General features: G+C 48.7%; 3 protein-coding genes across 6 annotated transcripts; 1 reads left to right on the top strand and 2 right to left on the bottom strand.

Annotated features, from left to right (window-relative positions):
* The first annotated feature begins 135 nt into the window (after positions 1–135).
* Positions 136–6,751, top strand: NDUFA6 (NADH:ubiquinone oxidoreductase subunit A6). Its single transcript, XM_006207145.4, has 3 exons — positions 136–477; positions 5,644–5,759; positions 6,508–6,751. The coding sequence occupies exons 1-3, from the start codon at positions 339–341 to the stop codon at positions 6,637–6,639; spliced, it is 387 nt and encodes a 128-aa protein (XP_006207207.2). The 5' UTR covers positions 136–338; the 3' UTR covers positions 6,640–6,751.
* Positions 6,752–7,810: 1,059 nt separating this feature from the next.
* SMDT1 (single-pass membrane protein with aspartate rich tail 1) lies at positions 7,811–10,950 on the bottom strand. Its single transcript, XM_015241669.3, has 3 exons — positions 10,684–10,950; positions 9,151–9,291; positions 7,811–8,038 (listed from the first exon to the last, which is right to left on the bottom strand). Exons 1-2 carry the CDS (start codon positions 10,867–10,869, stop codon positions 9,154–9,156), a joined length of 324 nt encoding a protein of 107 aa, XP_015097155.1. The 5' UTR covers positions 10,870–10,950; the 3' UTR covers positions 7,811–8,038; positions 9,151–9,153.
* Positions 10,951–11,432: 482 nt separating this feature from the next.
* On the bottom strand, positions 11,433–14,837 carry PHETA2 (PH domain containing endocytic trafficking adaptor 2). Of its 4 annotated transcripts, none has more exons than XM_072973619.1 (3): positions 14,542–14,837; positions 13,423–13,506; positions 11,433–12,669 (listed from the first exon to the last, which is right to left on the bottom strand). In XM_072973619.1, the coding sequence occupies exon 3, from the start codon at positions 12,607–12,609 to the stop codon at positions 11,821–11,823; it is 789 nt and encodes a 262-aa protein (XP_072829720.1). In that variant the 5' UTR covers positions 12,610–12,669; positions 13,423–13,506; positions 14,542–14,837; the 3' UTR covers positions 11,433–11,820. The 4 variants fall into 4 exon arrangements, with proteins under 4 accessions (XP_072829720.1, XP_072829721.1, XP_072829719.1 ...); XM_072973620.1 differs by having other exon boundaries at positions 11,433–12,616; positions 14,688–14,835; XM_072973618.1 differs by having other exon boundaries at positions 11,433–12,616; positions 14,520–14,834.
* Between the last annotated feature and the right edge of the window lie 303 nt (positions 14,838–15,140).

Below are 15,140 nucleotides of genomic sequence, written 5' to 3'. Positions count from 1 at the left end.
CGCTCGGGAGGCGGGGCAGCAGCCTGGCGGCTCCTCGCTACGCAGCGGCCAGCCTGTGCCCGAGCGCCCCCTGGCGGCGCAGTATTACGACGGTTAGCACATCCAACGTCCAGGCTCACGATTCCGCACAGGAACGTGCGCAGCCTCCACCTGCCGCTCTCCCACCCAGAGAAAAAGGCTTCCCAGCCAATCAGAGAGCCTCACAGCAGATTTCCCGCCCACCAGTGGAATTTAGGGGCGTGGCGTTCAATTTTAGCCAATGAGGGGAAAAAAATCGTCCCTCAGCGGCACTTGAAGGTTGAAAAGGGGTGGAGTTGGGGAGCGGTTTCTTTGGCAAGATGGCGGCGAGTGGCCTCAGCCGGGCTGCTGCTGCGGCCAGCACCTCGGTGAAGCCCATTTTCAGTCGGGACATGAATGAGGCCAAGCGGAGGGTGCGCGAGCTCTACCGCGCCTGGTATCGGGAGGTACCGAACACTGGTGAGAGGCAGCGGCGCACGCGGGGCCCCGGAGGCAGCCGCCCAAGGTCGCAGCCGTCCCGGCCTCCCATTTCTGCCGGGCCGAGCTGAGGTCACCAACTTGGGCAGCGGTGACTCCGAGGGCTTCGGGGGAAGAGGGTCAGGGAGGAGGGTCACACGAGCCTTGGTGGACCTGACCTGGCGGCGGCGTCGGCATCAGACCAGTCGTGCTCTGCGTCTGAACTGCCTTTCTTGGCGTCCTCGCTCTTTTGTCCCCCATAATTCTTACCGAACCCCTGGGAGAGAGAGTAGGGACTGTCAACGACATACTCATTTTATAAGTGAGGCAATTGAGGCACCTGGAAGCGAAGTGATGTGCCCAGCGCCAATCCGTGGTGGATCTGGAACCCAAAGCCCACTCTAGAGTTCCTGAACGCATTTACAGACGCCCATTAGGTTGTGTAAATAAAAGGGCTGTAGAATTTGAGCGATCATCTGGTTCTCATGTACCCCACAGGGAAACAGAACCAGAGAAGGGAAGCGACTTTCCCAAGGTCATCTAGTAAGTCCGTTGTACCTTTTCCAGGCCCTCCAGGTGAGGTGACTTCCGCTTCTGTCTCCCCAAGTCTTGCTTCCCAACTCTGCTGGGCCCTAGTATTCCTTAGGAACCCCTTCCCCTGCCCTCTACTACCCCAGAACCTCTGCCTCCACTCAGATGTCAGAGAACCAATCTGTTCACCTGAAGGATTAAACTATAAGCTCCCTGGGTTCAGAGACTGTTTTCTTTTGGCATCTTCTTCAGCGCTGCCCAGTGAACCTGATGAAAGAAAAGTTGGGGAAAATCCCATCTAAACTGTCAAGGGCAGTACAAGTGTCAGGGACTGTTGACATTTCGTTATTTTGTTGATTTGATTCAGTGGGTTTTAATATGGACCATCACTAGTAGTCAGAGGGGAGGTGTTTCAAATCATTATGAACTATGACCTTGCTTTGAGTACAGTCTCCTGACGACTGGAACACCATTCAGCTGCCACTTCCTTGCCTGTGTGTGAGAAGCTGTAGAATGTGGTTACATGGCCTTGCCTCCAGGCCCTGCCCCTTACTAACTATGTGACTGTGAGCAAGTTATTTCATCTCACTATGCCTCAGTTTTTTCATTTGTAAAATGAAGTTAGTAAGAGTACCTTCAGTAAAGACTTGCTCTATTAAATAGGTTAATATATCTAAAGTGCTTAGGATAGCACCTTGTTCTTAATTAGGCACTCATTAAATTTTGACTGCTCCTGTTGTCTTATTACTGCTGTTATTTATAGGACTTACTCTCCCTGCAGAACCTAGTTCTTTGTCTTATGGGAGCTGTATCTGCTGCACAGTGTCCCTGTCCTCAAGCTGACTTTTTAAGAGATTGCTGACGACCAGAACTTAAACCCACAGGATACTATGGAGGGAGAAACCTGAGTGATCTGCTAGCAAATTCAAAATGCCTTCAGGGGATAGGTGGATACTAGGCATAGGGGAATGACAGTAGTTAGTGTGTTTGGTGGGGGGGGGCAGTGTATTCAAATGCAAATATTTAAAAACAGGTTTGCCTGGCAGAATACTTTGAGTGCCCAGAATGCTTTCTGCAGCGCAGAGGGAGAAGCGGGGAGGGTCAAGGGGGTGCTGCACCCTAAGGGAGGATCAGTGATCTGATCTGTAGCTGGTCATTTGCTCAGGCTTATGTGTACACTGGTGTCATGACATTCATCATTGGGAATTCCAGCTGAGGAGCCAAACTGAGGATTGGAATGAAGTACTGATAATAACATTTATTGAAATGTATACATACGGCCCACCACATGCTAAGTACTTTACAGTGCCTCATTTTAGGGTGGGCTGTCATTGTTTCCCTGTCTTACAGATGAGAAAACTGAGGCACATAAACTTGTCTCACATCACACCATTAGTAAGTAAAAGAGCCAGACCCTGACTGTCCACCTGTTACACCTGGCTCTTAGCTCCCGCTCTAGTTTTCCCTGAATGTCAACGGGACCCAGCCATGCTGCACGTGTGCAGCAGAGTGCCATTGCCTGAGTGGTTGCTGCCTTGGCATGGGACACAGGACAAGACGGCCTGTCACTCCCTCCTTTGGAAAAATATTACATGCTGCTTGCTGGTCACAGCATCACAGGAGACTTCCTGATGAAACTATTCGTTCATTTAATTTCCATTTCGTTGGGCACCTCTTGTACTACAGGGTAGGTACTAGATGCCTAGAGAGATATGAAAGTGAGTAGAACATAACCCTTCCTTCAGGAGTCTTATGGTCTAGTTAGGAAGACAGGCATATAACCAGACCATTAAAACCCAAAATAGAATAGAGGTAAGGGAAATGAGTGCTGACATTTTTAACAGTTAACATTTGTATCAATACTTACTGTTTATAAATGTCACTTGATTTTCACCACATTCCTGTAAAGGAATTAGGTCAGAGGTTATTTCCTATGTTTTAGATGAGGAAACAGGCTGGGGAAGCTGTACCCTAAGCAAGGTCATAGTTCATAATGATGGAAGACCTTACCCAGCTTGTTTGACCCCAGATTCCACACTCTTTTCCATTACACTATGCTGCCTTCCTGTTTAAGGATTGCCCAGTGTTTGGTATGGATGCTACCAAAATGAGTTGGAGCAAACAGCAGAGAACCATATCAACGTAGTCCTTCCTAATCTGTCAGAGCCTTCCTGACTCAGAAAAGCCTTAACAATAACTTGGGGAAAACATCCAGAGACTAGGGAAAAGTCACCTTCATCCAAAAGGGGCGCTTCCATATCTTCCTTTTGAGACTCAGATTTTTTTCAAATTGAAAATAAAATACGCAGGATTCAAAGACTTAGCCAGGACTCTGTGAATTAAGAAAGAACAGTTGTAACTGATAGACACCGGGGTTTCTCCAGTCCTGTGCATTGTCGGATGCTTGGCAACATCCCTGGCCTCCACCCAAGAGATGCCAGTAGTACTCTCCCCGCTAATTGTGACAATTAAAAATGCCTCCAGATATTGCCACGGGTTCTGGTGGGCACAATCACCGCTGGTTTGACAACCACCAGAGAACAGCTCAGCAGGTTGTAGCTAAGGCTGTTCCTGTTTGCTTCCTGCTACAGGCTTTCTCAGTGGTGGAGGGATGTAGTGGGGGCCTTGTGATGGAAGGAGGGCGACCAGGACAAAGCTATGGAATTTGTCTGTAGAGACAAGGGTTCTTAACCTTGGAGGGTGGGTACTCAGGGATCCGTGAACTGACAGTTGCAAGCAAAACTTTGCATTTGTGCCTGTGAACATTTTCCGGAGAAGGTTCATAAACTCAGTGTTCTGGTGTGTGGTTCATGAGGAATGGGAGGGGTGGACACCAGCTCCCCTAGTGTGCTTAGAGGCACCTTGTTTTTTTTCTCCCAAGGTTGGGCAGGAATCTAAAATGAAAATGCGGGAAAAGTAAGCATTGGCAGCAGGGGCAGATTCCTCATACTCTTTTCCTTGAAAGAGCACAAGATTGTAAATTCAAAACACAGTAAACACCCTGGATTCTAGGCTCATGTTTGCCGAGGACCAGTAGTCTACTTGTGGCAAGTCCCCACAGTGCTCTAGTGGTAAGGTTTCTAAATTCCAGGATCCATGTTAGTTTGCATTTACTGTTGTGTCTCTTTGTCTTCTTATTGTCCTTTTGTTTGCTCTTTTCTAAAATTCCTCATGTGACACTGACTGTGGTGTTTAACAGCTAAGTGACTGTTTTCAGTGGTGTAAATACTCCCGTCATGGTTGATTTTAAGCTATAAAAGTGAAGTCGGTGAAGGTAGATTTGGGAAGAGATGTGTATAATTTGCTCACCATGGCTGTCTGCTCCAGCACATCACTGGATACTGAGTTCTTTCTCGTGTGAGTGATCCTCTGTCCTGTCTGTTAACACTTACCTTTCAAGATGGGATGCAGTTTCTCCTTTTAGGTTTCTGCTATTGCTTGTTCTTTGGTTGGATCAGTCTGGCTTGGTCCTTCAGCAGCAGCTTTATTTTTCTTTTGCTGCCATGAAGTTATGAGTATAATTAAAGATTCAAACTTTACTGTTGATTGTCACTAAATAGCCCTTGTGGTTTTCAGAGCAGGTTGTGATAGTTTTGTAGACAAGAGCGGACATGTCATAGGAATGGCCACACCACAAGATAAACCAGTGACCTTGCTCATGCTGTCTGCTGAGCCTGGTGTGCCCCTCTCCTCTATCCTTATTCCACCTGCCACACAAAGCCCTCTTCATGTCCTTGTTGTCATCAGCAAATCCACTGAAGGCTCACTGCCAGAGGATGAAACTACAAATGACTAAAACCTAATTTTCAAAGGACATTTATATGCCTTATCTGAAGTCACAGGTCACTGAGTCTGTGCCACTATGTTAGCATTTACTGAATCAGGGTTTGCTAAATTGTGTGATTTTATATTTACATTCATGGATGGTTGTCCCTCCAATTAGAATTTAAAACCTTGAGAGAAGGAGCTACATCTTAAACTTTTCTCTCCTTCCCCCAAGTAACCTGATATGGTGGTAGCTGCTTGCTGGGTCAACACCCTTCCCTCCCTGCACACTCAGCAGTCTCCCTCAGCTCTTGAGCTTGTGTGGTGCACAAACCTGTGCCACATGATCGGACATTAAGTTCAATCCTGTCATCTTTTGCCAGTTCTATATAACAATAATGCTTACATTTATTGAGAGCTTATTTCATGCCAGGCACTGTTCTAAGCATCTGGCCTTCTCTCATACAGCCGCACAACAGCTCCGCAGTTGTATGTGTGGTTATCATTCTCATTTTACTCACAAATACACTCAGGCAGAGAGAAGTTAATGTACACAGGATTATGTAGCTGATAAGTGACAGAGCTGAGATTTGAACCCAGGTTATTCATACTCTTGAATTCTGCTGTATTGCCTCTTCAGAAGCAGTGGGCTTGTCTCCAAAACACAAACAACAACAACAACAAAACCTCTTTTGGAGGAAGTGTCGTATCTCACACTTCTTCACAACCTCAAGCACCTAGCTTAGGGTCAGGCTAATATTTGGTGAATGGAATGAATGGGCAACCTGTGTTTATTAATACTAGCCATTGACTCAATTTTTTAAAAAACATATTTTAACCATATAATCTCTACCCTGAATGTTTTCTCTTTAGTGCACTTATTCCAGCTAGACATCTCTGTGAAACAGGGACGGGATAAAGTCCGAGAAATGTTTATGAAGAATGCCCACGTCACAGACCCCAGGGTGGTTGATCTTCTGGTCATTAAGGTAACTGACTTCCTGACTAATTTCGAAGAGCAGCCAACTTGTCCAGAGATTCTCAGATGGAAATTTTGGTCTGCAAGTTTTAGAGGCAACTACTGGGTCAGCAACTGTTACTTAGTGTTTCAAAGGAACAGTTGAACTTGGAGGTTCTTACATGGCTAAATAGTGTGTAAGATTGTTCAAGGGGAAATCCACTGGGGCTTGCATTTTAAAACTAAAAACAGATAGAAGGAGGAATATCAACTTCTTCTTAAACCTTGTCCCTGGAAGTTACAGCTTCACTTGGTTGCGCATTTACAGCCAGAAGAGCAGGCCAATTGGCCTGTGTAAATGGATACAAATCCTGCACCCGATTCTTACTCTCTGGTCCATCACATTAGCATCAATGGGAACTTCAGCATGGACCAGCAAATAACGTGAAAGGAGTATTAAGCAGAAATATAAGTTAAGCCAGTCCTGTTAGGCAGTCGTCGGGCAGGCGCTTGGTGACCTGAAGTCTCCTCTTGGAGCCAGTTAGCCAGAGAGTTCTTTATTTGAAAGGCCTCAGAGATCATTTAGTCCAACCACTTCATTTTCCAGATGCAGAAACTATGGTCTCGACGGAGTATGTTACTTGCCCAAGGTCACTCAATAGGTCAGTGCCAGAGCAGAGAATAGAATCCTGGCCTTTGGTGTTATATTCCTTCCACTCAGGGTTGTATTCCTTCCACCCAACTACTCTGACTGAAGACCTCTCCCCTCACTTGTGCAGGGAAAGATGGAACTGGAGGAAACAATTCACGTGTGGAAGCAGCGGACACATATTATGCGGTTTTTCCATGAAACAGAAGCACCAAGGCCAAAGGATTTCCTGTCCAAGTTCTACGTTGGCCACGACCCATGAAGTCACCCAGTGGGAAGGTGCATGTTGATATTTAAATATTTTACAGCACAAATAAACTCTATATGATGGTCACTTCATGACAGAATTCCACTGGTGAACCAACAGGAAACTACTTCTGCAGTCTCTCACTTTTTGTCTGTGCACGTTGGGTCCCGTATACACGCCACCTGTTCTTTCCCTTCTCCTGAAGTGTGGTGCTTCCAGTAAATTAGATTCTCTTTTCTCAGTCTTGCATGTTGGTAAACAGGAAGGATGAGGCCATCTGCTCAGAAACTGTCATTCTGGGTATGATGTTGGATGGCTTTGTTAACTTAGCAATGTTTCTGCAGCCGCTGGATTGGATAGCTTGGTGTCACTGTACGGATTACCCAAAATTAGCCAGCTCTTGGTATTGGAGAAGGATCAGAAGAGCACTGAGGCCCAGAAGCAGAGCTGACAGGCTGGGCTGTTTCCCCTGGGCTCTAAGAAAATGGCTGCTCAGAACCCTAGCCCTCTACTTGCAAACAAGCCGTGGTCCTTAAAATGAGGTTAACTTCCTACACCATGAGGCATTCTACTAGGGACACAGCTGTTCAGTGCACACACTGAACAGAAATATCCTCACTGTTTTTTGCAAACGAATGTGGCTATAGTGACGAGAGAATAAACATTGACCCAGGTTAAAGAACTGATCTGTTTGCTTTGGACGGTAGTCTTCTCAGTTCCCTCCCCAGATAGTGTCAATGCTGGAGAAAGGGGTTCAGTGTCTATAGGCATAATCACCCTGAGGAGTCTCACATTTTTCAACACCAACTCCTTTTATTATTTTTCCATCTAAGGAACGCAAGTTTTGAAAGAATTCTAAAAATTACATATTTCTTAAGGAGTTTTAATCAGTCAAGCTCCTTGTTATTATTACATGTGATAACGAGCCAGTGTTACTCAACACAAAAAAAGCTCGAGGCTTTAGTTAGCCTGTGCAGATTAATGAGGGAAAAGACCTTCTGTTAGATTTTTGTAAGTAATGAAAATTGGTGCCAGGTCCCCTTAATTACCTTGTGGATCCATTAGGGACTGGAGATCCTGGATTGTAAATCAAAGACCTCTATGTTCAGCTGATAGAGAAAGGACAAGGACAAGGACAAGAAACTGCAACCAGAGCCTGCTTGTACTGAGACACTCCAGCCATCACTCAGTCATACAGAGCTGATGTTTATTATGTTTATTCATAATTTGATTGTGCTCAGTGGACAGCACATCTCTGGGAGCCTCCAACAGCCTGGGGATCTGAGCTGTGGTCACAGACCATGCAGAAGGCTTCCCCTGCACCCATTTGCTGATAGGGAAGGAAGAGAGGCTGCAAGCATCATCGTTTCTTAATTAAGTTAGGGCTTTCTCCTTTCTGTACTTCCTCCATGCCCTGGAAGAAAGGAAAGCAGCAGTGAATTGGGTGACAGAACAGTCCTCTAACCATATACCAAAAGAGAATTCCACAGTAGTTCTAACAAACATGGCAGGAGAAAGGCAGTTTTTAGTACATTTGATTATTCATGCATATATTTACTGAACATTCACTAGAGACCAGGCACTGGGGGCCCAAAGGTATAAAAAACATGTTCTCTGCCAGCAAGATTAGAGTTTAGGGTACATCTGTGTACTTAAGCATATAATACTGAGTGTCACAAGAGAGGTACTGGTCACTTGGGGCGGAGCAGTCACTTTCAAGTGGAAGAATGAGGAAAGACTTCATCAAAGACAATGAAGAATTGGAATAAGAGCAATGGGAAACAATCTTTCAACTGAGATGAATAACGAGTCACTGAGAGTGTGTAAGAGTGTGGGTCATTCAAGAAATCGTGAATACTGGGGATAGGTATGTGATCGGTGTAGGTAGGTGAGTGAATGTGGAAGATAAGGCTGGAATAATAGGTGTGACCAGATTGTGGCAAGTCTTAAATGCCACATTAAGGAAGCAGGAGTGGCCTTATTTACAAAAGTAATGCAGCCCATCGGCACATACCAGAGCATGGAAGTCAACCCAAGAAAGCTGAATGGAACGGGGACAGGGGAAGGGTTTATGAACAGCATATGAACCAGGTTGCAGTGCCTGTGTTTTGCCTATACTGACACAGAGCTTGGTAAGCAGGGCTCACTGGTGAGGACCTGCAGTTTCTAAATTTCAATGTGGAGCTGCTGAAATGAAGCTATTTGTGGTGAGTGTGTAAGGTATATTAAATTGTCTAGAAAATTTGTGGGTTAAGAGAATGAGGGTACACAAAGGGCAAATGAAAAGGCTGGCTAGGATCCAACTTAAGAGACCCCAGTAAATTTGTGAGTCAGTGATAGTTTCCTTCATCCAACATAGAGAAAAGGTGAAATAAAAATATAAGTCACCAAGTGAGTCAGTTCATTAAAGATCTGTGCTTCTGCTTTGAGTGTCCAGATGCTGCCACCAGGCCAAACAGCATCACAGTTCAGATGCTCCACCCCCCTTCCTGCTGCTGGTCTACAGAGGGGAAAAACAAGTCTCACCTGTTAGTCATCATCATCATCATCCTCTGGAACAAAAATGTCATGCTCCTCAAGAAGAGCAGCAAAGTTCTTGCTAATGAGCGTTCCGACATAGAGAAAGGGGATCACAATGGAGAACACACGGAGAAGGCCAAAGGACATCTGCAGAGGGTCAGAGTAGTGGCTGTGAGCTCCAGAGCCCGTTCTGGTAGGACCACAGAGGGCCTGACCCTCTGAGGGTCATTCCCTCCTGTGGACCTCAGACCCATCATAAGCAACTTGATTTTAAAGTCCTTGGAAAAATTCAGAGCAAGAAAAATAATTAGAAGAAATAAAGTGATTTTATGGCCATCAAACTGTATACCAGAAAGAAAAGTATAAGGCACTTTACAGACATCTAAAAATTGGGGCACAACCTATTAATTATTTGCAGGTACTTATAAGACCTGAGAAAGTACTGAACTGGACTAGGGAAATAGAGTTCAGCTTTATTTTAAGACACTACATGAAAATAGACCACAAAAGGATGTACAGTGAACTACACAGTTCTTTAACTGGTTCACTGGTATCTGAGAAATTTGATTTCATCACATTAAATTTTAGAAACAGGTGTTTTGAAATTCGAGCATGTCTTTATATTAAAAGACTAGCTATTTGGATGGACTGGCAGAGTTTCCGTAAAATCTCAACATTTCCTCTCATATTTTACTACGGAATTAACAACAACAACAACAACAACAAAAAGTTTCATTTGTGTCTCTTGAAAGGCAGCTCTCCTGCAATATGACCCTGCTTCCTGCTGTAAAACAACCCTAAACGCACTTCTCTGTGTCAGTTTGCATTGGCCAGACTAGCTTTAAAAGAATTTGGTTTTGTTAAGTCCCATACAGCCCTGGAGTCAAAAGGCCAACTTGTTTGGTATAAGGGACTGTTCCTGTTTTAGTGAGAAAATCCAAGGGCACTGAGGGCAGGAAACCTAGATTCCGGAACCTAACTCAGCTGCTAGCTTTGGACACTGGCTTTGCCACTCTCGCCCCTGATTCTTCATTTGTAAAAACACTGATTACAATACTTCCCTGCACACCTAATCACATGAATTAAATACTAAGTCAAAACTCACAAAAAGATATCTGTCCCACGTACCCTTCGTTTACAAACTCCTTCCACAGTTCGTTATTTCATCCCATTCAACTCTAAGTTACATGACTTGTCTACATTGGATACATAAAGCAGAGCCCTGTGGCTCCCGACAGCTAGGACATCGCGCTCCTTACGATAAGCTAGTGCAAAGTGCCGTCTTTCTCAGCTCTGCCCTCCTACCCCCTAACTTCTGCCTCCCTGCACCCAGCTCCACACCGGGATCCTACCCGACCACTTCCTCTCACTTGTCAAAATTAGCAGCATTATTAGCGCAAAACTTTGTCCTTGATCCGTCTTCCGGTGTAAGGAGGTCGTACGACTGGTCTCTGTGCCTATCAATCAGCGTCGACCCGCACACACTCCCCACAACGATTGGCCTCGGCCCCTTCGCCCCGCCTCTTGGGAGACACTCACTTTCACCGGTTTGGGCAAAATGGCGCCGCTGCGAGTAACGATGACTGACCTCGACGGTACCAGGCTCCGACCTGAGCCGCCCCGTGCGGCGGGGACATCACCACCTTTCCTCAGGCGCAGCCCACTCCAGAAAGCCCCAGATCGGACGGGTGCTAATGCCAGCCAGCGAGCCGCTCCGGACGCCATCTCCCAGCTCCGCCCCTAGCCCGGGCACCTGGTCCCCACCGCCCGGCCCCGGTGACGCCCCCGGAAGAACGTCGCCCCAAACCTCGCGAGGCTTTCGGGATTTGACGAGAGATCCAGTTTACAGACTCGCGAGTCGCGCTTAGTTCCTGTTGCGGAAGGAAAGAGGTATTTGTCACCGGCCCGACGTGGTGATGTCACGAGGATGTCGCCGATGCCCGGTACACCCCTCATATCTAGCCTGGTGGGCAGGACCATCAGATGGGGTTCGTCCGGCGTGAAGCCTTCTGATTTCTGTCATTGTTCCTGCACCAAGGACAGTCAGGGCTTGGCAGAGCAGGTAGTTGTTGAAATGAGAAAATCGCTTTAATTGAACTTAAAGCTGTTGTATTTTTTAAAAAATACAATTCAGATTTACTACTCCTGCTACTTGGTTCTGGAATTTTATTTCATGTCAAGAAATATGTATAGCCAAATGAAAAATATATCTGAAAAGGAAGAATATGGGGGCTTTCACATAAATTGACTGTCTAGGTGATTACTGAAATAAACTTGAAGAACCAAAATGAGTAATTAAAAAAACATAATGTTTTAATAGTATATAAAAAAAGGCTGTAACAATAGGAATGATAACAAAAGCCTGTAGTATCTGTGTATAAAACAAGGTACAGTGGGCTGTGGGGCTCCTATACAGGGCTGGGAAGGTGGCCTCTCTCCCTGGGAACCCGTCCTGGACCCTGGGTGGCGTCTCAGCCTCCTGGGCTTAAAGAGGCTCTGAGCCCAAGCCTCTAGCACAGTTGGGCCCTCGTCAGGCTGCCCAAGGCCCCAATAAGGCAGAGTCTAGGAAGGGAGAGGTTGTTTCTGCTGGGGAGGAGTAAACAGTAAACTCTTGAAAAAGCACTGGCCCTGGTGTCCTGACCAGCAGGACAAGGGCTGAACCAGAAGGCGGAAGGCTTAAGGCCTATCCTGTTCCTCGCAGTCTGGCTGGCTCCCCTGGGCCCTCTGCAGCCATACCCGCCTCAGTTCCATAATCTCCTGGCCATACCAGTAGTGCAGGGTAGAGAAGCAGGAGGTCTCAGGGGACACAGGGCTCTGCCCCCTACCTAGGAGGAGGCTGGCAGGACTTTGCAACTCCCACTCAGACAAGCCCCGCCCTGCTGGCCTGCTGCCCGCTTCTTCCACCAAGCCCATAGAGCTACAGTCCCTGGAGAGGGAGTGGCCATTCTCCAGGCCAGAAGACCAGTGGTCAGTAGCCTGAGCCTTAGGGCGGCTGGGAATGGCCTTCCAGGATGAGCGACGATGCAAGTCCAGGCTGTGGCGGGCATCACGCAACTGGCTCTCCAGCTCACGCACTACCAGGCGCATGTAGCCGAAGCTTGCCCTAGACAGTGCCTTCACCCATGCCTCCTGGGCTGCCGGCCCATCTGCTGCAAGTAGGTGTGGACGCACGCCAGGGGCGTCGAAGCGGATGGCAAAGGCAAACTCTTCAGGCACAGGAGCCTCAGCCAGCTCCACGGTACAGCCCTCCAGCACCACCAGGCTCAGCGGGGCCCGGCCTTCTCGATTCTCAAAGGCGAAAAGCAGGTTGCCCTTGAGGACAAACCAGCACCTTCGGCCAGCACCACTGGGGGTGGGTGGAGTCCCTGCGCCCCCCCAAGTGCGCAGGAAGCCCGTGTGGTCTGCTGGGGAGTCACTCAATGCGTAGTGGGCCACACTCCTCTCGTTCAGCTTCATGGCTCCCATAAGAACACTGTGAGGGGAAAGAGGCAGCCGCAGATCAGAGAGGGAACAGCCTCTGTGCCCCTGTGGGGAAAAGAACATGGGCTCTGGAGGAGACCTGGGCCCCAACACTGTTGCATCTTCTCATTTGCTGTGCTCTGAGGCTCTCAGTGTCTTCATCTGTGAAATGGGCTCATCTCCCCTGCCTTTTCTCAAAGGGTTGTTGTGAGGATCATGGAAAAAACAACTTCGGAGAACTCAAGAAAAGGATAGTGTGATTGTATCAGACCAGGAAATATGTCAGGGCTGTAACATTACTTTTTAAAACTCAAAGAAAAAAGGTATCAGCTGAGCTGAAATGGACCCCAATCCTATAGAAACCATTGTGCTTAAACTATCCCCTAATTTGAGGGCCCCTTACCTCCAACCCTGAGGCCAAGCCTCCAGGGTTTCCGTGACCCCCGTAGGCCCCTGCTGGCCTCGCATTTATTAATGGTACAGTTGTCCTTTAGTATCCTTGAGGGCTAGATGGGGCTGGGGTGGGGCAGGCCTGCCTCATTCCTCCGTCAGTGTGGGCTCGGATAGGAACCTGCTCATTAAAGAAGAGGGTAGTACAAACCAGGGCATGGTTGAGTAGGATCAACCTCAGCCACTGAATGTTGGTGCCCCACAGATCACAAGTGGCATCTAATCCAACTGTCCTCCTGAATCATGGGAAACTGAGGCCAGAACAATGAAGGTGAACTGCCTGAGGTCATATGGCAAGTGAGAAGCAGAGCTTGGTCTCCTGATTCCCTCACACCCTTTGGGGGCAAGTCTTGGCAGTGACCCACTTACCAGCAGAGCTCAGTGGGCAAGGGCAGGGGCCTCTCTTGTCTGGCCACACAGCTCAGCCCTTAGATCACGTGGTTTCCAGGGCACCTGCAAAAGAATTCTCAAACCCAGTCAAACCATCCTAAAGGATGAGTCTGCCTACTCAGCCCCTGGGGTCAAATGAAACTACCACCTCCAGGAAGCCTTCCCTAACCCCTGATAACCCCCCACCCACCCACCAGGCCACCCAGGCCCCTTATGAGCAATTTAAGGAGCTAAGTCCCATTGTCCTGATCATCACACTTCAGACCTCAGCTCCCTGCTCCCTAAGGCTAGAGTTAAGTGCCCTCATAGCTTTTCCCTTGTAGCATTTGTCACAGTTTATTTGCGGTCTTTAAGTAACCTAATCTGAGAGGCCTGCCCTGATCACTATATCTAAGGTGGTCCTGATCACCAAGGTGGCCTGATCTAAGGTGACCCAACCAGCAGCCCCCTCATTTCTGTTTTCATTTCCTTCATTCTGCAATGATCTCTTGTGTTTACAGCGCTGTCCCCAGCCCCATAATGCCTAGGGCAGGCCTGACCTTGGCTCCTAGTGGAACCCCCAATATACAGTCCCTTCCAGAGGGAGGCCCTCTGGAAATATTTGTTTAAAAACTGGGAATACAACAGTGGACAAAATACGGTCCCTCCCTCCCTATATTTCAGGGGCAGAGACACTTTAATAATAATTAGTGCATTTTAAATTTTAATTAAATAATAAATAATTTAAGGACCAGTATGATAAGGGCTATGGAAAGAAACAAGCAAGGTCCTGGGATGGGGGAGGGACCATTCTGGACGACGAGGGGGGAGATCACAGATGTTTGCCCGAGAACTGGCTCATCTCCCTTCCATTGGGCGCAGGGAGAGAGGGTCTGGAGCTCACAGAACTGTCTCCCCTCCCCTGCCGCGTGCCTGGGAAATGCCCCCCCTCCACCCCCGAACAGGGATGCGAGGCCCGGACCTCAACCCCGGGTACACCGCGTCTTTATGGATTCTTTTGTTAGAGGCGCGGTGGGCTGGGGCGTGGGACCCGCCGGCCACTGGCCACCCGCGCTGGGCCCCTGACGCTCTGTCACCTTGAAACAAGGGTTTCCTCACCAGGAACTCCTGGGTGAGCGCCGCAGACTCGGGGTGCGGATGCCGCCTTGGTTTCCCCATCGCGCATGGGGCTGACCCGCCACGTCCCCGCGGGCCACGCCTTCCCGGCGGCCACCTCCTCCCGAGCCCGCCGGGCCAGCTCTCACCTCCGCGCCGCCGCAGCCCAGGAGCGCGGCCTGCGGGGTGGGCTGCGGCCGCAGCCCGGGGGCGATCTTGGCTGGCTCCGGACCCCAAGCCTCCGCCAGGGCCGCCAACGTGGCCGCGGGAGCCGGGAGACCCCGCCCGGGCGGCTGGAGTTACCGCCCCCGCCCTTCCCCGCCCACGACTCACTAGGCCTCGCGATCCGCGAAGCCGCCCTTTGAGCCACGCGGGAGGGAAACTGAGGTCTATAGGCCGTGACCTGCCCGAGCCACACTGTTGGTCAGTGGCAGGAGGCCTCTAACTCAGAGTCCCACCTCAGGCGGTCCGGGGGCCTCGGCGCCAGCCCCCCTCCCAGAAAACTCGGAGACCTTCTCTCCCCGCCTCCAATCCCCCTCTCCCCGCCCGGCCCAGTTCTCCCGCAGAGCCAAGCTTGGGAAGGCCTCAGCCCAGCCTGGGCG

The sequence above is a fragment of the Vicugna pacos genome, chromosome 12 (genome assembly GCF_048564905.1).
Source record: "Vicugna pacos chromosome 12, VicPac4, whole genome shotgun sequence".
NCBI lineage: Eukaryota > Metazoa > Chordata > Mammalia > Artiodactyla > Camelidae > Vicugna > Vicugna pacos.
Note: the sequence above shows the minus strand (reverse complement) of the source record. Positions and strands in the feature narration are given on the sequence as shown.